The 22,802-nt window shown below is 43.0% G+C and overlaps 1 protein-coding gene across 1 annotated transcript in view; it reads right to left on the bottom strand.

Annotated features, from left to right (window-relative positions):
* LOC124776078 (bromodomain-containing protein DDB_G0280777) overlaps positions 1-22,802 on the bottom strand; it is a 355,111-nt gene that overhangs the window by 291,377 nt on the left and 40,932 nt on the right. Inside the window, exons 2-3 of the mRNA XM_047250920.1 lie at positions 7,567-8,094; positions 6,617-7,503 (exon numbers count right to left, since the gene is read on the bottom strand). Coding sequence (XP_047106876.1) covers positions 6,617-7,503; positions 7,567-8,094 — 1,415 coding nt within the window. The remainder of the gene's footprint in view (positions 1-6,616; positions 7,504-7,566; positions 8,095-22,802) is intronic.

Here is a 22,802-nt window from a genome sequence, read left to right as displayed (position 1 = left end):
CTGGTTTTGCAGCATACACTTTAACGTAACCCCAAGAAAGAAATTCATTGTTGTATAGTCAGAAGATCTGGGAGGCATTTCTATTGCTCCCCGCCGTCCAGTAACTTTCCAACCCAATACCTCATCAGTGCAGTTTCGCATGTTTGTTGCATAACGCGGTGGGGTTCCATCATGTTGAAAGTAAAGTAAGTTGAATTCGTCGTACGTTATTTGGCATGGATTGTCAATAGGTCCTGACAGTTCTCTCCAGTTACTATTTTTAAAGTAAAAACTCTTTCTTCATTAGAAAACATCTCCACAACAGGTCAGAATCAACAATGAACTATGTCAGCGATGTTTGATTTAATAGCAGTGCGCTCTGGTGGTATCTACAAGTATCATAAACAAAGAAGATTACCTTAACGTCTTCAAAATGCGTTACGAAGGGCACTCGCTTTTGGCCCACCACTTACAAAGGCGAGAGATTTCATTTATATAGCAGTAATGCTACAGCTGTTCCAGCGGCGCTGCACTCTTGGAAGTGGACGTCAACAATCTACAGTTTCACACCCACTCCCCTCCGTCAGGCGAGTAGCCATTGCTGTTGAGAAGGCGACCGTACCACAAATTAGCAGCAATAGTGCTTCCAGAGAGTCAGTCTGGATACTCAAGAATTGTCTGCTGGAGTTAGGATCACGAGCATGGGAACCAATGCCTCATTTCATCTCCAGTAGGTTAGTGGAAGACGCAACTGAAGTAATGAGTCGCACCAATTTGCATTCCGTGATGTTTGTATCATTAATGGCTGTTCGCGTAATCTATGAACCAGATGAGAGAGAGGATTGTCGTAGAGTGGCATGCAGATACACGCAGGACTGATGATGGCCGTTAGGGTATGAGCGGTTATAGTCTAAAATTACTGTGCACCTCTGCTGCTTGTTGATGGAACATTACAGAACACATAAACAACACCATTTACCCCATTTTACTGTGTTATGTATATAACTAGGGAGACAGACTCTTCCAGCAAGATTAAGCCTCCACGCAAACTGTTTACCATTACAGGCACAGTGTCTAAGAAACTTACAGGGCCACTACCGCCATCTGATTCAAATGGTTCAAATGGCTCTAAGCACCATGGATCATCAGTCCCCTAGACTTAGAACTACTTAAACCTAACTAAGGACATCACACACATCTATGCCCGAGGCAGGATTCGAACCTGCGACTGCAGCAGCAGCGCGGTTCCGGACTGAAGCGGCCACAGCGGCCGGTACCGCCATTTGATCCGTCCTTCATTGATCACATATGGAACATGATAGGACAGTTCGGTATTACTAACAACGGCCCTCGAGAGATTTCGACTGCACGTAAAAGTAACTTGGGACATTATCTCCCAAGATAACATCCATTACTGACTTGAAAGTGCACGATTGTAACAAGGTTTTGTAGCTAGAGGAACCTACATTAGACACTGAAACCGCTGTTCAAGAGAGAATTTGTCTAGCGTCTGGGCATTCGTACATGGTCATATAGGATGTTCAAGTTATATTATACGACCACAAAACTTAACGTATTTGGGACCATTGTCTCATATAACTCAGTTTTCACAATGTGTTCGAGTATGTTCTGCACGTGTACCTGACAGTATCTTCCCTTTCTCGACATATTACCTTCTTTAAAAATAAAAGTACTTTTACCTTTAAGGCCATGATTTACGAACTCAGAGCCTGCGTTCGCTCCAGGTTTAACAGCTTCTGGCTTGAGTGTGGTTGAAGGTATTAAGTGAAATGGTTGAAAAACACGTTCTCGAGCTATTTTCGCCACGTTGCTGTCAAAGATTTCGATGTACAGTACCCGTACACATACTAGGCTATAATTTCTTTATTAGGTTCGATCTTTCATTGTTATGTGAGAACATTTTAGGTATTAGAATGTAACTCACCAACATTGAAGGCGATGTTCGCAAAATCATGTCTACCGACATCTAGTACCGAGAAGCTGGTTTTGGTATTCTTTTCTGGCAGCCAGTGCCAAATTAGATACACAGAGGTGGAAGGTTCGATACGTGGTTGTTCGAAAGATACTTTTTCCGCTAGTAACGATTTAGTAGTACCGGTTTAATCACATGTCACTGTTACTGGTCACTGAGGATGTGTTTACGCACAAATTTCAGCTGGAAATCGCGTTTGGTGGACTGCAGAGGACGATCTACGCCACAAGAGCCAGTTTGCTGCCACAGTCAACAGAAGTGAGTTACGCCATGTGCAGATAAGATGGGCGAACGACCACAACAAGATGGCGTTCTCGGTTCTTATCTCCCACTGCGAGAAATTCCTGGAAGAAAAGACTGCCACAACCCTTTACGAGTGCTGTTCAGATAAATACACGCTGCAGTGGTTGCAAAAGATTCTTTACACTTTCAGCTTTTAAAGTATACAGTGGCTCACATGATAAACGGAGCAGACGATCTGTTTCGTGCGTCTTCGATTCCGAGTGCAGTGAGTACTACGATTTTCCTTGTAATTTCTTGCCAATATAAGCAGCCACACATGCCTTAGACATTCCAAGCAAGCTTTTAAGACAAAGGAAGCCAGCTGGGGATGACATCGATTGTTTAAGAATTGTGATTGAATTTCATTACAGGTGCTCATGATCTCATAGATAAGATGTAGACACGGAAGATCAACATGCAAATATCTTGGCAAACCCAGTGAGTAATCAACAGACAAAATATCTCCGGTAGTATTCACTTGATAATGTCATGGTAATGTAACAGCAGCTAAAGGTGCTCCTTAGTTTATTGGGAATGCCGGTTTCGGTTCGTGAATAGTCATGTTAAAATGTTTCTAACATGCTCGAACAACGCTAGAAAATTCATTCAGTAATCGAAACTGGTGTTGCTAAAAATGCAGCGAGACAGTTGTGACATTTTTCAGAATTTTTCCCTTTTGCGAACCGACGTTTCATCTCATGGTAAACACTGACAGACATTAAAGGAAATCCTAAAGCTTGCAGAATGTTTTTTTTTCTTTGTCAGAATATAACTTGAGATGCCAATTCCTTTTACATGATTATCAGATTCCAATATAAGATTCAAGACTTTCTACATGTCATGGACCTTTTTTAAACAAAGATAATCAGATGATGAGCGAAAACAACACAACACAACACGAAGTTTTATGAACATCCTGTAATTTGAACTACACCGTGGGAGGCATGATAAACATTAAAAATAAAAATTGATAGACGTCCTGATACGGGAAAAAGAAACGTGTGTTGGATTAGACTTTAATATGATAGTTTAATCATTCCTGGAAGGTATACGCCTTTTGAAACCTTAAGGACATAACGAAAACTCAGTGTTATGTATTATCAGTTGACGGGTACTTGTATTTGGTATTACTCCATGAGTTGTGAAGTGAAAGATTTTTTGTTCAAATGGTTCAAATGGCTCTGAGCATTATGGGACTTAACATCTATGGTCATCAGTCCCCTAGAACTTAGAACTACGTAAACCTAACTAACTTAAGGACAGCACACAACACCCAGCCATCACGAAGCAGAGAAAATCCCTGACCCCGCCGGGAATCGAACCCGGGAACCCGGGCGTGGGAAGCGAGAACGCTACCGCACGACCACGAGATGCGGGCTAGATTTTTTGTGATAATATGAGTGTGTTAGATAAGATGTATAAAGCCGCGTCTTCAGTACAGTCACTATGTCAACAATCAGCAGTTTTGTACCAGTACGAACACCAACTATGCAGAAAGTAATCCACTTATGAGGTTTAATACTAGACGATGCTCGTCTTGTCTACAGTAAAATTACTGAGGATTTTAGCTAATTCAGTCTTTGTCTCTCGTCCAGAATATATTATTCCCTTCCCATCTTTCATTCGGATAACAAAAATGGAGTATGGCGAAGCATCTAAAAAAGCGAAAGCTTTGAAAAGCAAGTAGCTTCATATCACGAATAAGAAGCAGGTGAACTATTACCAGCAAATCTTTGGATCTGTTAACCAAAGGTAAGAGCGCTTAGCTCAATACATGAATTACACTTGGCGATGCACAGTTTCCGTGTACGATGCTCATAGTAAGTTTTCTACAATAGAATGTTAATACCCTTGATACAGAACCGACCAAGTGTTTCGTCAAACGACAAGTATTCTGGATGACTGGGTGTAAAAAGGCCTCAGACCACTATTATTATGTTTTCAGTGTTTTCTCTTATTCAATACAGACGAGTACGAGGGTGCTTTCTTAAAATATCTACGTAGATCATTCTCAAATAAACTAGTCTTCTCTCTCCACTAAGCTCAACGTCGATAGGAAACTGAAATCTAACATTGGTACTTCAAAGTAAACTATGTAGCTACTTGAATTAGAGAAAACAGTGATACCAATAAGTGAGTCGCAAAGGCTACATCGAATCAGTAGACTTGCACCAGTTTTAATCCGCCTTTCGTGTGAAATATTTATAAAAACAATCGCGAACCTTGTTATGATTAGTTCACGTTGATATTCGGTGAAGAGTACAGGTGGGTCGTTTAACAGTGTTAAGACAAGTGAGTTCAAATGTGAAAGCGGAAAGAATTTGAAGTAGTGCAGCCAACGAAGTGAGTGATAACAAGTATAGAAGTATAGTGTGCGGGCATACAGTGTGTGGAGAGTTCTGTAGTGAGTTCACAAGGAAGCGAAGGTACAAAACCATCTGTGTTGATCTCCCTGTAGCGTCGTAAGCCTCCAGCAAGTTTTAGCTGTCATTGCATCTCTACTATTCTTCTGACTGAGTATCACATACGAAACTAAACTGAAACGATACTTTTTACTGTGTAGGTAAAAAATGACCGCTACATAGACATAAATCTGCTGCTTCTATAAAGAAAATTTAGCAGACTTTGAAATAACCGCTGACGGCATTTGAGCTAAGATATTACGACTCCGCTTTGACCCTACGTATGGAAAATAGTGGACAACAATGGGGGGCCAAAAGCATAATGAAATAATAAGAAGAACAACGTACTCATCATTATGGGGTATTAAATGCTTAGCTTCCTATTTATGAAGCTGTCACGTACATTGTATCATTTAACGCAACTGATATTCACAAGTGTCACGTGCTGAACTTGGAAAATGGTTCACAGCATCTCACACTAATTGTTTACATGCTTACAGTAGTATTTTGTACAGGGTTAAGCTTACCACCACTTAACACGAACCTCCTCTTATGCTTCCGTAACTCGCGCACGAAAAGAAGCTTTATCACTGATATCTCATTTAAACCATCAGTTTGACACAAAACCATAGAAATGTTTCTGAAGGATATGAAGGCAAATGAACGCAGAGCCCGTTGAGATGATCCGTACATAACTATCCACTGAGTGATCTAAGGTTAAAGGAGAGTTATCGTACATTAATTAGTACGTTATCCACCTAATCTCTGTTACAGCAAGAAAGTAGGAAAGACGTGCTGACAAATGGGAAGTGGTGAGGGCGGTTCGTGAGTCATGCGTGGGTGGCTCAGTCAGTAAGAGCATTTCCTGTGAAAGCCAATTTCCTTATGTGGCTCACTGTTTTAATCCGCCAGTACGGCAGTTCATGAACTTTCAAGAGTTAACTGAAATACAGATGGAAGTGATATGATAATATTGACAGACCTACAGGTAGGAAGGAAAGCTTTTCCGCACCTGTGTTGAGGTAATTATCTTTCTTATTTGTGGGAAAGGAATCTATAGGTAAGTGCTGGTCACTATTTTAGGTGCACCTCATACCGGATGATCAAAAAGTCAGTATAAATTTGAAACTTAATAAACCACGGAATAATGTAGATAGAGAAGTAAAAATAGACACACATCCTTGGAATGACATGGGGTTTTGTTAGAACAAAAAAAAAATATTGCTAGACGCGTGAAAGGTCTCTTGTGCGCCTCATTTGATGATGATCGTGTCCTCAGCCACCACTTTCGTCATGCTTGGCCTCCCAGGTCCCCAGACTTTAGTCCGTGCGATTATTGGCTTAGGGGTTACCTGAAGTCGCGAGTGTATCGTGATCGATCGACATCTCTAGGGATGCTGAAAGACAACATCCGACGACAATGCCTCACCATAACTCCGGACATGCTTTACAGTGCTGTTCACAACATTAGTCCTCGACTACAGCTGTTGTTGAGGAATGATGGTGGACATATTGAGTATTTCCTGTAAATAACATCGTCTTTGCTTTGTCTTACTTTGTTAAGCTAATTATTGCTATTCTGATCAGATGAAGCCCCTTCTGTCGCACGTTTTTTGAACGTTTGTATTTTTTTGGTTGTAATAAAACCCCATGTCATTCCAAACATGTGTGTCAATTTGTACCTCTCTATTTACATTATTCCGTGATTTATTCAGTTTTCAAATTTATATCGACTTTTTGATCACCCGGTAGAATGTTTGTTGTTCCTTACTTTGGCACCTGTGTTGAGGTAATTTTGTTTCGTATTTTTGGGTAAGGAATCCATAGGTAAGTGTTGGTCACTATTTTAGAAGCACCTTGTAGAGCGTTTGTTGTTCCTTACTTTGGCAGTAAGGGCGCACTGAAGCGGTACCGAAATGTGATTCGCGCGAAGCGCTGCAACTGAGCGGAGGCGACTAACCTGCCATCCCTGCAGCAGGAGGCTGCGGTCCACGGTTCGCAGCCACATGACGGCGTCGCCAGCCTGGAAGTCCTTGAGCCGGTAGCACTTGTTGTGCAGGTAGATGCCCAGGCACTTGAGCAGCTCCGACGTGGAGGCCTGGATGACCGTCTTCTTTGGGACAGGCTGGTGCTGGTGGTGGTGGTGTTGGTGGTGGCTGTGGTGGTGGTGGTGCGGCGGCCCTGGAGGCTGCGGCGCGGGAGCCGCCGACCCACCGAGCAGCGCCGCCTTGGGGCCCAGCTTCTCGCACACCTGCTGGCTGTTGTTGTTGACGTTGTTGGCGCGCACGGCGTCCGCGGCGGTGCTCGTGCCCGTGCTGGTCGTCGTGGTGAGCGACGGCCTCGGCTGCAGGCTGCTGCCTTCGCTCAGGGTCTTCACCGGAGGATTGTAGTAGCAGGTGATGCCCGCCGCCTTCTGGAGGTTCTTGTTCTTGTCCACCACCAGCGGGTGGATATTGTCCACCAGCGGTTGCCGGAAAGCTGTCAAGTTCTTGTTCTTATTGTCCAGCTTTTTCTTGTTATTGTTGGTGGTGGAGAACCGCTTCCAGCTGAGCGCGTTGATGAAGAGCGAGTGCTTTTTGAAGTTCTTCTCGAGGGCGTTCTTCTCGGAGATGATGCGCGCGTTCTCATTGTTGTTGATGTGGTTGTGGTTTGTGGTGGCGTTGGCGTTGCCGTTGGGCAGCGAGCCAACTATGGGCGTCGGGTTGTCGCCGTTGTTGTTGCCGCCGCCGGTCTTGTTCTCGCGGTTCTTGGCGTTGTTGAGCTGCTCGTAGCTGTAGTTGTTGAGCGTGAAGTCGGTGACGGAGCCGGCGTTGTTGACGGTACAGCCGCCTCCACCGCCCCCGCCGCCGCCGCCGCCGCCCATGCTGCCGCCCATGCTGCCGCCGCCGCCGCCGCCCCCGCCTATCGAACCGGTGCTCGAGTAGACTGGGCGGCGCTCTCGCGGGCTGAAGCTGAGAACGGTGCCCATGAGCGCGTCGCCGCCGCTGCTGCTGAGGCGCTGCCCCTCCGCGTAGCCCCACACCACCTGCCGCAGGTAGTGGAGCACCAGCTTGCCGGCCGTCTGCAGCCCGTCAGCACCGGCGGCCCTGGCGCTGGCCGCGCATCCTTCCGCACCGCCGCTGCTGCTCTCTGTCCCCCGCGGGGCCGGGGAGCGCGCTGTCCGCCTCCAAAAGCCCGGCACTGTCAGCTCTGTTGCGGAACGCCACTCCCGAGTCGACAGCGTGAGCGCGTCTCGCAGGGCGGCTCGCAGAGTACTGGCCGCCGGCGCCGCCGCCACCCCCTCGTCGCAGCGCAGCGGCGCCCCCTCCCCTCCCCACCCCTCCCCTCCGCGCCCTAAGCCGCTGCCCCTGCAGACCCCGCTACCGGCGGCGCCGGGCTCACCCTTCCCTTCTGCCGCTCGCCCATTGGCCGCCCGCGCGTCACGTGACTGCTCTGCGTCTGCCGCACCCCCGCACGCGCGTCGCAGTTACTCGATACTCGGCTGGCTTCGGCCTCGTATCGGCGCTCGACCGGGGCCCATTTTGCGCCGTCGTACCTGTACGGCTCGCAGTCGGCGCCGCTCACTTCGCACTTGCCCTTTAATACTAGCGTTGGCGTACGTTTGTTTAGCTCTTGGTGCAGCTCCGAATGTACAGGGAAAATAACAGTTCGAGTGGTGTTCGCGTGCTATGTATGTCCCGAAACTGAAATTTACTATGAATTGGAGGTTAGCTCTTCACAGAGACTGGACATACTGCCTAATAATAACACAGTGATCATCGAAAAACACAACTGTTTTATTGGTTTTCTAAGACCCATTTCACACAAATTGTACACGACCAATTTCACTGCTTAGGAAGTCATCATCAAATGAAGAGTGGAAATTTCAAAAGTTGAAAGTGCCATTTTTCGCAATACGCGTTTTCAGTGCTACTGTGTTCTCGGTGCTCTGTTGCATGCCACTGTACCTGTTCCCACTGGAATATCAAGTAGATAACCTTTCAGAGGGTCATTATTATATGATGCATTGTCTTTGTGCCGAGCAGAGCTGGAATTCCATGTGGCATGCGTGAAGGTCTTCCTCAGCTTAATTAATACACAGTTTGTGTGGTAAGCAGAGTGTATGCAAGCTTTTGTTTATCTTTGAAAACCATATTTTTAATAGAAGCAGATAGTTTGGGTTTCAAAAAAGTAAAAGAAGTCCAAGAAGTGAATAGACAAATCAAGGAGTCTTTGCAAAACAGTTACAAAACAGTAAGATCTTTTGACAGTGTTGCAATGTTTTTATTAACAGCACAGGAAGTTCTATAATACACATTACAGCATTTGATCCGAAGAATGCGGTAGTGTAAGGAGCAGAAATGAATACTGCGATCATGTTTCAAGAATTCAATTTTGTTATTCTCTTCTAAATCAATGAAAAGATACGGGACGTAATTTTTGTTGATCACAGCCATACTAGTTAAAATATTATTGCTTTATTTCTTTACTTTTACTATCACAAATAAAACATAGGGCCTTTGTATTGATGGCACTTAAAACAAAAACATTCTTATTGGCAATTAGAACCAGACATTTCCCTGCTGTAGTGCCGAGAACATTCTTAACAAATTATCTATTCTCTAAGTTCTCTCATAACTTAATCATTTCAGAATACCTACTCAATTTTTTTGGATACAAATAAGCTATGTACAAAAAGAAATATATTGCTTTTTGATTCTCCTGACAAATGTGAGAATTAGTACTTCGAACAATTGACATCCCACTCTTAAAAATGTGTTGTTTGAAAAGAAAAGAAACTAGATATTTAAAATAGCAGAAAACTCAATTACAAACAAAATTACTTATTCCTCCTGTCGTCGGATTAACCATCTTCGCACCACACTATTTGAACTGCACTTTTCTTTTTCCTTGTGTCTGGGATATAGCCGGTTTTTCGGCATATGTCTCCTGTGGTGTTCCTAGCTCGCCTAACTGCATATTTTGTCAGTTTTTAGTTTTGGCTTTCCTTAGAAGCCCACAGCTCTTGGAGTTTATTCTTAAACGGAATGCGTTTATGGGTATCCTCCTATGTTATTCCTTCTTGTAGGTCTTTTATTACATCGGCGAGGCACGCCTTCTTAGTTTCCTTGTTGATAAAGCAACGGAAGCTCCGATTATTCTACCCTGTAGGACTCACATGAGCAATGTGGCTGCAGAAAATTGTGCTCCTCCTACGAGTGGTGCCTGTGATCTTTTCTAAATCTGTATAACCTTCATGGTTGCGTCGGCCCTTGAACTCATCATTTTCTTTGATTAAGCATAGGATTTCACTAAAGATTGGTCTTTCTCTTATTTCTAATTTCTTGATCGGACATTTTCTTTTCATAGCAAGGTATTTTGTGGCATATTGGAGCTTCGATCGTATTACTGTGCAGTAATGCCGTATTTTGCCATTAACTAATATTGAATTCTCGTTATGGACACGTTTGGTTAGTTGACATGCCGTTTTCAGTTTTCTGATTTCTTATGCAAAGGCTCTTTTCTCATAGGTGTTTGGCTATATCCACTCTCACAGATAATTAAATTGCTTTTCTCCTAGCTCGAGCATTCTCTGTGGTGAACAAATGTTACGATAAAATCCGTTTTCTCGAAGGATATCCAGATTTCCGCTTCTGGTGTTTGTGCCTTTAGTTCACTGATTTGTTCTGTAACTGTGTCTAGCCAATCATAAAAATCTGCGAGGTCATCCGCAAAGGCGGCTTTCATATTCATGGTCTCATACCCAAACCCGATTCCATTTTCAACACCTTCGTCATTCATTCTTCTTCGGACGACTTCCTCAAGCACATAGTTGAAAAGTAGTAGCGAGAGTCAATCTCTTTGGCTTGCCCCGGATCTGCTTTCAAAAGCAACCGAAATCTTTCCCATACTTCCGTTTGGAGGTTGTGTGAATTCTTTGAGCATTTTGAGAAGAGTTATTCCGTCAGTTCATTCATAAGCCTTTTCGAAATCTGTGAATTTATCTCCTTTAAATTACAGGTAAGAGAGGACACATTTAAGATTCGTTGTCTGTTCAGCACATGAAAGTCACTTCCTGAACTGTCCTTGCTATTCAGAACTATAGGCACTTGAATTTGTTCCATAGTAACTCAACATGAGTTACTACGTCACAGATTCCAGTTATTATGCTTATGTAACGATGCTAATTTGATTTTTAATCTGTTACCCCACTATTTTACAAACCCCACCCCCTTTTTTCTTGCTTTTTAAACACAATATCTTACGATGACTCAGTAAGAAATCGAAACCAGTTATCATGCTCAGTCAGCTCCAATGACAAATGCTGCAAGAAAGGCGTTCCGCATGGTTGTGTGACATATTGTTAAAGTTCCGAGAAGAGTCAACTAATGTGTAGCTTTATCCTACGTACATCTCACGAAAAGACAAGTGAGATACGAGAGATTCGAGCTCGAACACAGGCTTACCAACAATGGTTATTCCCGCGAACCATTCGCGATCGGAACACGTAAGGATGGAAGTTACAATGATACCCTCATGCGGAGTACAGGTGTACATGTACATGTGGATCATACTGTTTGTGTGCCCAGAGGCTGAAAAACGCGACAAAAAAAGATTCAGCAGACTTTTTGTTTCTCACAATCCAAACGTGATTGGTAGTATTTTATCATCTCCAGTTACCGCTTCCTTTAATTTAAAAATTCATATTACTCATAAATTTCGTTGCTCAAGAATAGATTGGAAAAGATGAATTTTCGTAACTAGTAGACTACTTTCATAAATTGCTTACTGTTTTTTCATATGCTTTACTATTCTTGCTTCAGATTATATGTTATTATCGCAGAAGCTTACAGCATTTACAATGAAGGATAGCACAGCAGCAGAACATGTAGATGTGTTCTGCCAAAGAGAGAGGTAACTATCTTTAGGGGGAGAATGTAATTTTAGCTACAACACTTTCCACTGACATAAAGATGATACACAAAATAATTATAAGATGCTCGATGCATCAAGGGTAAACGTGTCACCAGCTTCCAAATTGATCTGTAGATACGAGTTCATAATAATGGGGAACAGTCATTGAAATTGGTACAACAGTTCTGAAAAATGTTTGGGTACTAAATCTTCGAAGGCCTGCTATTCCATGAAAGAAGTTTTTAACTAATTATTGATTCAGGATCCCGCAAAGACAGAAATATACCATATCCTGGAAAAATTTAGAACTTTGACACGACTTTTATTGCTTTAAGTGGTATACCATTCGCGTAACCTGCAAACTCTAACCTCTCTATTACAACAGCTTCTGGGGTTTTGGTCGTAGAGTACAGGCGACGTTTCGATGAAAATAACAGGAAAGTATAAAGGAAGCAGGCACCCTGCACCAAACCGTTGGAAATCCGAGAAGGTTTTATATTAGCAGAATCCCTCGTAACCTCCATCTATGTATTACTCTCTCTTTTTATCCTTTTATTTCTAACCGTAAGTCACTTTGACTCCTGTGGGAAATATTAGGAAAAACAAATAACTTCAGTGAATCCAGAATGAGATTTTTCACTCTTCGGCGGAGTGTGCGCTGATATGAAACTTCCTGGCAAATTAAAACTGTGGGCCGGACCGAGACTCGAACTAGGGGACCTTTGCCTTTCGCGGGCACTTGGCTGCCAAAGGCAAAAGTCCCGAGTTCGAGTCTCGGTCCGGCACACAGTTTTAATCTGCCGGGAAGTTTCAAATGGTTCAAATGGCCCTGAGCACTATGGGACATAACATCTGAGGTCATCAGTCCCCTAGAACTTAGAACTACTTAAACCTAACTAACCTAAGGACATCACATACAACCATGCCCGAGGCAGGATTCGAACCCTCGACCGTAGCAGTCACGCGGTTCCGGACTGAAGCGCCTAGAACCGCTCGGCCACCGCGGCCGGCTGAAGTTTCATATCAGCGCACACTCCGCTGCAGAGTGAAAATCTCATTCTGGAAACATCCCCAAGGCCGTGGCTAAGCTATGTCTCCGAAATATCCTTTCTTTCAGGAGTGCTAGTTCTGCAAGGTCCGCAGAAGAGCTTCTGTAAAGTTTGGAAGGTAGGAGACGAGGTACTGGCAGAAGTAAAGCTGTGAGGACGGGGCGTGAGTCGTTCTTGGGTAGCTCAGATAGTAAAGCAGTTGCCCGCGAAAGGCAAAGGTCCCGAGTTCGAGTCTCCGTCCGGTACACAGTTTTAATCTGCCAGCAAGTTTCATCTTCAACGAATATTTATGGTTTAAATGTAGTTGACATTTATCCGCGCCGAGTATGCTAGTGCAGAGTTTAATACCATGATCTTTTAGTAGATGACAGTTAGATCAGAAACTGGCCGGATAAAAAATTAGTCACCTTCCTTAAGAGCACAGTGTTCTCTTTAAAACATTGTAGATGGCGTGGAACTGGCACCACGCTGTCATATGATACTCCAGTGCTGACGTTAAGTCATGGCAGTGAAGTGAGTAAGTAGGTTGCATGGAATTAGCTTGGTTGACGTGGAGAGGAAACAGACTGGCAGAAAGGATCTATCGTGTTTGGACGTGATCAAGCCAACCAGTGAATAAATTGTGTGATTTCCTCGTGTATCAAACACAACTTGCGCCGAGAATTACCCCGTAAAATGGTGGGCTGGTTCTGCAGAAAGTGTCTCCATTTCTTTCTCTAAGCTGATCTCAGGCTCTTAATCAAAAATGCCTAGCTTAGAGAAGGAAACGGCAACACTTTTTTGCAGGACCCGCACGATCATTTTGCAGCACAGTGATCGGGCGCATATGATGCAAGTTGTCTCTGATTTGTTCTAACGGTGGGGCTGAGGAATATTGTACCACTCACCTCATTTTCCAGACTTAAGCTCTTATGATCTCAACTTGATTCCTAAATCGAAGGCCGGCCTGTGTGACCTTGCGGTTCTAGGCGCTTCAGTCTGGAACCGCGTGACGCTGCGGTCGCAGGTTCCAATCCTGCCTCGGGCATGGATGTGTGTGATGTCCTTAGGTTAGTTAGGTTTAAGTAGTTCTAGGGGACTGACGACCACAGATGTTAAGTCCCATAGTGCTCAGAGCCATTTGAACAATTTGAAATCGAAGGAAAACGCTTCATGCTATTTGCTTTATAACGGTTACACAGATTAGTCGGACAATAGACGGCTCAATTTGAACTACAGGATCTAGTCACATCAATGTGGCAACCCGGAAAAAGCCTGAATAACCACCTTTTGCATTGCGGACTTCTTCCAGACGTGCAGGAAGAAAGTCAGTGAGGTCCTGGAAGATATCAACAGGGATGAGGAGCCATGAAGTCGGCTTCATTGTCGTGGCCAGGAGCGCAAAGGGTTCTCGGTTGAGCATCCACGGCGCGTACAGCCCGTCCGAGATGGTCCCACAGATTCCCGACTGGGCTTAAATCCTGGGAGTTGGATGGCCAGGGGAGTACGGCAAATTCATTCTGATGCTCTTCGAACCATGCACGTATACCGAGAGCTGCGTGACATGTTGCATTGTCCTGCTGGTAGATGGCATCGAGCCGGGGGAAAAACAAACTGCGTGTAAGAGTAGACATGCTCCCAAAGGATAGGTGAATACTTATGTTGATGCATTGTGCCTTCCGGAATGACTAGATCACCAAGGGAACGCCAGGAAAACATGCCCCAGACCATAAGGCTCCCTCATCCGGCATGGGCAGATCCGACAATTGTTGCAGGGTGTCTGCTTTCAGGCTTTTCACGCAAAACGCGCCAATGGCTATCTGTTAAATTGAGCATAAAATGTGATTCATCTGAAAAGGCTACCTGTGGCCGCTCAGTGGACGTCCACTTGGAGTATAGGCGTTCATATTCCAGCCGTCGTCGCCGATGAACAGCAGTCAGTATGGATGAACGAGGCAGCAACATTCGCTGAACCGACACCCCCGGGATAACAAGGCCGTCCAGCAGTGCTAGTGACGTCACACTAAGCGGCCCATAGCCGACGCAGCAGTCCACGGACACCTGCGTACAGACGCGCCTCATGCTAACGATCTTCTGTCCGTCATACAGAAAGGAGCCAACTATAATTCGAACCGCAACCAAATTATATATATTCTTGTAAACAGCATAAAGGTTCATAACGAAATACCGATTACATATACGGGCAGGAATAAGTTTAATCGATTGAGGAACTTTGCCACTATTTTATAATTGTCAGAACACTATTTAGCTTTAAAACTCGCATACAGGTGGTGACAAATGCCAACTGACAGCAGGAATTAACATTTTCAAGCTATTACACTGTAAGTAAATTATCTGTAACACTGTCATACATAGCAAAACCTTCACAACTTTCGTTCACAATAAGGTAATAAGAGTTCGCTTTATCTCATAAAACACATGACTATCGTGAATTTAGTCATATGTTCATGGTGACAGCTCTTTTTAAGAATTTTTACAAGTGCATCCCCAGTAATAAAGAATGGAAACAAAAGATAGATATCAAATATTCTCCTTTTAACATAGACATCACTGAACACAAGATTCTATCTTGCACTGTGATACTAAGGGACTGCTCTTTCCTTTAAGAAAAGCCTGACAATTTGAAGTTCACTCTGCTATTGAAGATACACTTCTTGAAACAATATTGAAAATGTTATGAAAGGTAAGGAAATTAAAAACAACCAAGTGCATTACATGTAAGAATGTGAGCAAAAGGCTGAGGCTCTCTTTACTTACCATTTTCAATCTCTCTACAGCTTATTTCCTTTTCCACGTAGAAATCACCAACTGCAAGTCTCATTATTGCTGTCTGTTACTAACAAAGTGCTTTTCTATTTAGAAAACCTGACGATTTGATGTTCATTCTGGTACTGAAGATAAACACTTTTCAGAGGAGTTCTAGAATCTATTCCTGCCCGTATATGTAATCGGTATTTCGTTATGAACCTTTATGCTGTTTACAAGAATATATATAATTTGGTCTTTGGTTCGAATTATAGTTCGCTCCTTTCTGTATGACGGACAGAAGATCGTTAGCATCAGGCACGTCTGTACGGAGGTGTCCGTGGACTGCTGCGTCGGCTATGGGCCGCTTAGTGTGACGTCACTAACACTGCTGGACGGCCTTGTTATCCCGGGGGTGTCGGCTGAACGGTCGCTTAGGAGACAATGTTGGTAGCCCCTTGGTTCATGTGGGCGGTCAGTTGCTCAACTGTTGCCAGTCTCTTCGCCCTTTCACATCTCTGCAACCACCCTACTCCCCCGTCATTTATGGCCCACGGGACACCACAATTGCCTCGGCACAAGTTTTGGATAGCGTCATTTTGTCATGCACGTATACTTTAACCGCAGTACCACGTGAACAGTTTACAAAACAAGTCGTTTCGGAAAATCTTCCACTCTTGGTTCGAAAGCCAATGATCACGCCCTTTTCGACGTCGGATAAATCGCTCCTTTTCTGCATTACGACAACGACTGCACTGTTGACAGCGTCCCCCTTCCCCCCCCCCCTCCCCCCCGTCGGCAAGTTTTGTTTACTGTACTTGCTAGTCGTGCCAGTGCCTTCTGTAGGTGGTTGTTGCTCGTTGACGTGGAACGTAGGCATTAATAAGACTCGATCGTGTATCAACACAATTGGAATTACTAAGGATATCCTACGACTCCCACGTCGCTGGCATGGGGTTATACACAATGCTGATGTCTACTCTGGAGCACATTAAATCTTTGAAACACTTCTATTATTAGTTGAAAACAGTCTTGGTTGCAATTTTAGTTTTTTTTTTTATTTATCACCTAAGCGTTTCATCTTATTTAGGCATCTTCAGGCTGATCTTATTTGGTATTTCATAGGACGATCCTTTACACAATGTAGGTAATGGGCGTCGTCGAGTACATCAGGCCAATATCGCCTTCGTTAACCCCAGTAAATACTTTCTAGATGGACGTGAGTATTTACTGAGGTTAGCGAAGGCGAAGTTGGCCTGATGTACTGGACGACGCCCTTTAGCTACACTGTCTAAAGGATCGTCCTATGAAATATCAAATTAAGATCAGCCTGAAGATGCCTAAATAAGGTGAAACGCTTAGTTGATAAATAAAAAATTTAAAATTGCAACCAAGACTGGTTTCAACCAATACTATTAAACACTGGTTGTTGATTCATGCCACAGATAGATTGGAAGAATGTCTAATACAGGTATATATTTTGTCTAAGCTGTGAATAAATGAATAAATTTTTTCACTATTAAAGATCTAATCACGAGGAAGAACGGTCCAATGAATCTTTGTGAGCTCTTTTCGGGTGTGTAGAGTTACTTAAGGCCTCGCTTTGTCATGGAGCATGTGTGTTAGTACTCACAACGACGCGTTGCCCCTAGAGTCAAGTATTTTACATACGTTTAGAATTTCTTAGTGACTTTCACTAAGTACGAGGGGAGTTCAACACATAACGTAACACTTTTTTTTCTGAAATCACGTTGGTTTTATTCAGGATTCCACTGTACCATATTGTTCCCAACTATTTGGCTACAAAACCGTATTTTTCAACATAATCTTCGTTCAATTGCGACGGCCTTACTCCACTTTACTGGAGGGGCCTATGTGCCAGCATGGTACCACCCTACTGGTCGACGTCGGAGTCAATGTCTTGCTGCAGCAGTAACCTCCCCATCATCCAAGTACTGCTTTTTGTAGAGTACATCCGTCATTGGGCCAAACAGACGGAGGTCGGCTGGTGCGAGATCAGGGCTATGGTGTGGATGATAAAGAACGGTCCAGTGAATCTTTGTGAGCTCTTTTCTGGTGTACAGGGTTATGTAAGGCCTTGCTTTGTCATGGAGTATCTACGTTTCCGATTGTGAGACGTCTATCATCTCGAATGAGAGTGTCCGCACGTTCCAACATTGCTGAGTGAGGTCGACCGGCACGCGAGAGATCGGACAGTTTGTGCGAACTTGTTGTGATTATGACAGACGCTTCGCCTCACAACTCACAGTGCTTTTATGCTTTGTCAGGTGTGTATAGACATTCTGCAAGCGTCCATGAATAGCTGCGATGTTCTGGTTTTCCGCTAAACGAAACTAAGTGACACCTCTCTGCTTGGAACGCACGTCCGTCACTGACGCCATTTTCAAGGCTACGTACATCGGAACTTCATGATATAGAGGTCCCACAACAAATACCGCTTTTTTTCTACCGAAGTTGGCCAAGAAAAAAGCGTTGCATCACTCGTTTAACGCCCATCATGTTACTATATACACATGGTTAAAAATGACGACTGTGTATCAAGGAGATTATGACTTCGCTGCAACAACTATGACCACGGCCTCGCTAGGTTGGTATCTCATGACGTCAAGACTTGTCCGCGAAGCAGGATAAGCGCAGTGGGGCAGAGTCGAACACAGAGAGCGTTAACCGGTGCAAACCGAGCCGTCTGCGCCTGCCACTTGTGCGGGTTCGGCGGAAGCCTCGCGCGCGACGGGCTCTCCACGCCGGCCTCCAGCACGTGTCTGCTGACCGCACTGCAAAACCATTGCGATACGCCGGATGTACTTGGCAGAAATCCTCAAGAGAAAATGATAGCCGTGCAATGTCAGTTTCACAGTATATACCAGTAAAACACGGAATGAAGACCCGTGTCATAGTACAATGGAGCATAGCATAAACAAATTTTTACCCGGGTTCGATTCCCGACGGGGTTAGGGATTTTCTCTGCCTCGTGATGACTGGGTGTTGTGTGATGTCCTTAGGTTAGTTAGGTTTAAGTAGTTCTAAGTTCTAGGGGACTGATGACCTCAGATGTTAAGTCCCATAGTGCTCAGAGCCATTTTGAACCATTTTTTTTAAACAAATTTTTAGTAGAGAGACAGGGTAATGGGAAAACTTTAGCGAAACTCTAAAGTTCCACAATCATATTGTCATCTTCACGGGCGACTTCAATCATTCAATGGACATTTGTACCAGCAATCCGACGATCTCGCTATGGGAAATCTGTTAGCTGGTATCCTCACTGATATTTTCATCAACTCCCTAGAAGAAAAATTTTTTAATTGTTTTCCAGCTGCGTCATTAGGTGTTCTTTCTTATTCCAGATACGTTGCCGATATTGTAATCATCTACAAAGGACCCACTGACGGTATTGATCGTATCTTTAACGTAGTCAATGATCTTCATAAGAAAATTTCTTTCACTATCGAATTTGAAAATGAGGCCTGTCAATTAAACTTCCTTGACGCTTACCATAGTAACAAATAAAATTTCTTTCAATACCTTTCGTAAAGTAACATATACCGACCAGATCGTTCCTGTGTCTTCTACTCATCCACAATCGCATAAAAAAGCCGTCATTCATTTTGCTGTTCACCGAGCCATTTTCATCCCACTTTCTAAAGAATAGTTCAACGACGAATACAATTTACTTAAAACAATAGCAGTTAACAACGAGTATAAACCTAACATAGTAGATGACGTCCTTAAAAAGAAAACTGCTAAAAGAATTACTACGCTAGGCACTTCTGTTATCGAGTCTACGCTAGGCACTTCTGTTATCGAGTCTAACTCAAAAAAATATTTCTCTATTCCTTTCGTAGGGCCTATCTCTTATCAGATCCAACGCATTCTTGGAAAGAAATACGATTGCAACGTTGCTTTTTCTACTAATAACAATTTGAAAAAAAACTTCATTCATAACTTACATTCTATTCGTTCCCCTTTAGAAAATTCTGGTGTCTACAAAACTGTCTGGGATACTTGTTCCTCTTACTATATGGGACAAACTGGACGTGCCTTCACTACCAGATATAAAGAACACTTGCTAAGAAAAAGTGGCACTACCCTCCAAAACTCGTCTTTGGCCGACCATTTCTAATCACAGGTCACTCACCTAAAGCCACTGCGATAGCATCATTTTGCACACCGAAAAGAAAGGCGTAGACTAGATATTCTATAAGAATTAGAGATTTTCAAACATCTTTCTTGAAAGGATAGCCTCATCCCTAACGAACAGCTACAGCTACGTAACAAAATTTTTTCAGCCGTATAAAGCCGTTACTCCATATCTGACTTCGGGTCTCCTTGTGCAGGTTGCCGAAATGTTCTTATCCTTCTAAGGTAGTATTATGTTTTCTAATTATCAAATGTTTCTTGGCTGTATTTCACGTCAATATTGCTTTCTACAAATTGTCATTCAGCCCTATCTACATTTTCATAATGATTTTTTCAAGTTTTATCTTACTGTTATAAACTTCGATGTAGACAAAATGTTATGTTGTATGCTACTATCAAACAAACATTGCTTTCCATTATGTACCAAATACTGTTCATTTATAATCATTTCTGCCTATATTTCAATGTGAAGTAGCCTAAATGTATCTACGGCTACTAGATGGCGCGCTCGTTGCAGTGCCATGTTCACCTGGCCACATTTGTTAACGCGGGCACCTCAGTCCGTTTGCAACCTGTAACCGCCTAAGTACCGAGCAGCCCTTAGTGGTTCGCCATCACAATCTTTTTTTTCAGTATCTGTGTGACTAATTCTCTTTTGGCATATTTATTATTTTATAAATGACATATAAGAACTGCCAGTCCTTCAAGATGATTCTGTACTTATACTCTGTATCATACGTTTTTAGTCATGATTCTGTGACCATGTTATAGACCATTCTTTGATTTAAATTCTTAGGAAGACACTCCTAGCAGTGTTGAAACCCGGTTAATTCGTTAAAAATAGTGAACGAGGGCTGTTTTCTTTCAATTGTCATTCAACAATGTCAGATGATGTCAGAAAGTTGGAAAATTTTAGTGGCTGTGAAATAACCACAAAAGGAGCCCCATAGGTTTCAATTTTGTGTTCATTCCTATTCCTTATATACGTGAATGACCTCCGACTTAACATTCAACAAGCAAAACTGGTACTTCTATAGACGACACTAGTGTAATAATAAGTCTCATTAGGAAGAAAGTACCAGAAGTCTTGCTAAATGATATTTTCCAAAGAATTATTAACTGGTTCTCTAAAAATGGACTCTCCTTTTAAAAAAGTTCACTACATTCATTTCTATACAACAAATAGTCTTACTAACAACTGATGTAACACATGGACAGGAGTCAGCAAATAGTGTAGGATGCTCGAAATTTTTGTGTGTACGTATTGATAAAAACGTGAACTGGAAACACCGTACTACTGAGTCTCTCAAACAATTAAGTTCGCCTACGTTGCTCTTCAAAAATAGCTCTGAGCACTATGGGACTTAACTTCTGAGGTCATCAGTCCCCTAGAACTTAGAACTACTTAAACCTAACTAACCTAAGGACATCACACACATCCATACCCGAGGCAAGATTCGAACCTGCGACCGCAGCGGTCACGCGGTTCCAGACTGTAGCGCCTAGAACCGCTTGGCCACACCGGCCGGCCGTTGCTCTTCATATAACTGATAATTTTTAAAACAAAAATATCAACTTTCTGACATGTTTTCCGTGTTCCACTCAATAATGTCTTACAGAATAATTTTCTGGGGTAATTTATCACTAAGAAAGTACTGACTGCAGAAAAGCGAGCAGTAAGAATAATTTGTGTTCACCCACGGACGTTATGTAGCTACCCCTTTAAGGAGCTAGGTATTTTAACTTCACCGTCACAATACATATATTCTCTAATGAAATTCATCATAAATAATCCATCACAATTTGAGAAGAACAGCGATGTCCACACTTACAACACTGGAGGAAAACTGACCTTTGTTACCCATTGTTAAGGCTGTCGGTGGCTCTGAAAGGAGTTCAATATGCAGCACCAAAAATTTTTGTTCATTTGCCCAATAACATAAAGTGTCTGACAGGCAGAGGAGCAGGTTTTAAATCTACTTAAAAAAAATTCTCCAGAACAACTCCTTCCATTCTATTGACGAATTTCTACTGAAAACTGGTGGCCAGTAAAGAAAAAAAAGTTTTGTGCATGAGTAGGACTAAAAATAATAACATGTTCATTAATGTTGACACTGATCCCTTACACAGATTCGTTCCCCATCATGTTGCTAAAAGAATCGTTCAGACTAGCTATTGAACGCGTAACTAACTAACTAACTGAATGACAATCAGGTAGCTAAATTACAGATTCGTAAGACTTGTTCCAAAACATTGGTAAATGCGCTCTCTGGATCTGTCTGGAAAAGAAAGTTCGGAGCCCATTAATTACTGGATCATGTTCTTCAGATGTTCTAGGTTCTGCGCTAGTGTTGGTGCATAAACATTGCCCTTAATGGAACCTCACAGGAAGAAGTCACACGGCGTCAAATGCAGTGACCGTGGAGGCCATCCGAGAAGCGCTAAGTCGCCGGCTGTTTGATGAACAGTCCAACGGCTCGGTAGAGTTTCATTCAGATAGTCACTCACTTGGTGACTCCAGTGAGGGTGTGTCCCATCTTGTTGAAAAACGAAGTTGTCCTCATACACCCTCGAAACAATAAGTTTTGTCACACAGCAAGATACTGCTGATCGTTAACCGTGTTTCCATCAAAGAAGAATGGATGAACAATGAGTGGGACATTGATATGATGTACAGTCTATAACAACTATAGCTTGTACAGCTTACTAACCAATCGTCGTTTCAAAACACATCAAACTGTTGTTGCAGGCAGATGTAATTCCCACATGGTAAGATGAGTTGATTTGTTTAGGACTACGTTGGAGAGCGGTTGGAATTCTTGTGGCCTTTTCGTCGGGAACCCGAGGGCTTCCAGGACTCTTTCCATTACACACGCATCCTGTGTCTACAAACTGTCGATACCATCTCCGAATGTTCCATCCATCCGGAGGATCAGTTTGGTACCTAAATTTGAAACGTTTTTACTGTGTAACCATGGAATTACACTTCCCAAACATGAGGAAACAAAATGATTTCTGCTCCGGCGTAGCCATCTAGTAATAAGTGGGAGTAACTAAACAAAGAGAAGACAACCGACATCTATCGGCAATGAATACAAACTAGGCAATGTACTCGTTTCTCCAATAACAGAGCCGTTTTGACAACACAGTACTTTGTAATAAGTATATATTTTTTGAAACAACCTGTATTATCGAATGGTCTCTCACAAAACTCATAGACAATCTAGTTAATACCCAGACACTCGAGAACAAGACAAGAACTAAAATTGAGGGAAGCAAAGAAAAAGCTGAATCGGTAAA

This window comes from Schistocerca piceifrons, chromosome 2 (assembly GCF_021461385.2).
Source record: "Schistocerca piceifrons isolate TAMUIC-IGC-003096 chromosome 2, iqSchPice1.1, whole genome shotgun sequence".
Lineage (NCBI taxonomy): Eukaryota > Metazoa > Arthropoda > Insecta > Orthoptera > Acrididae > Schistocerca > Schistocerca piceifrons.
The sequence above is the reverse complement of the archived record's forward strand: the minus strand, read 5'-3'. Positions and strand labels throughout refer to the sequence as shown.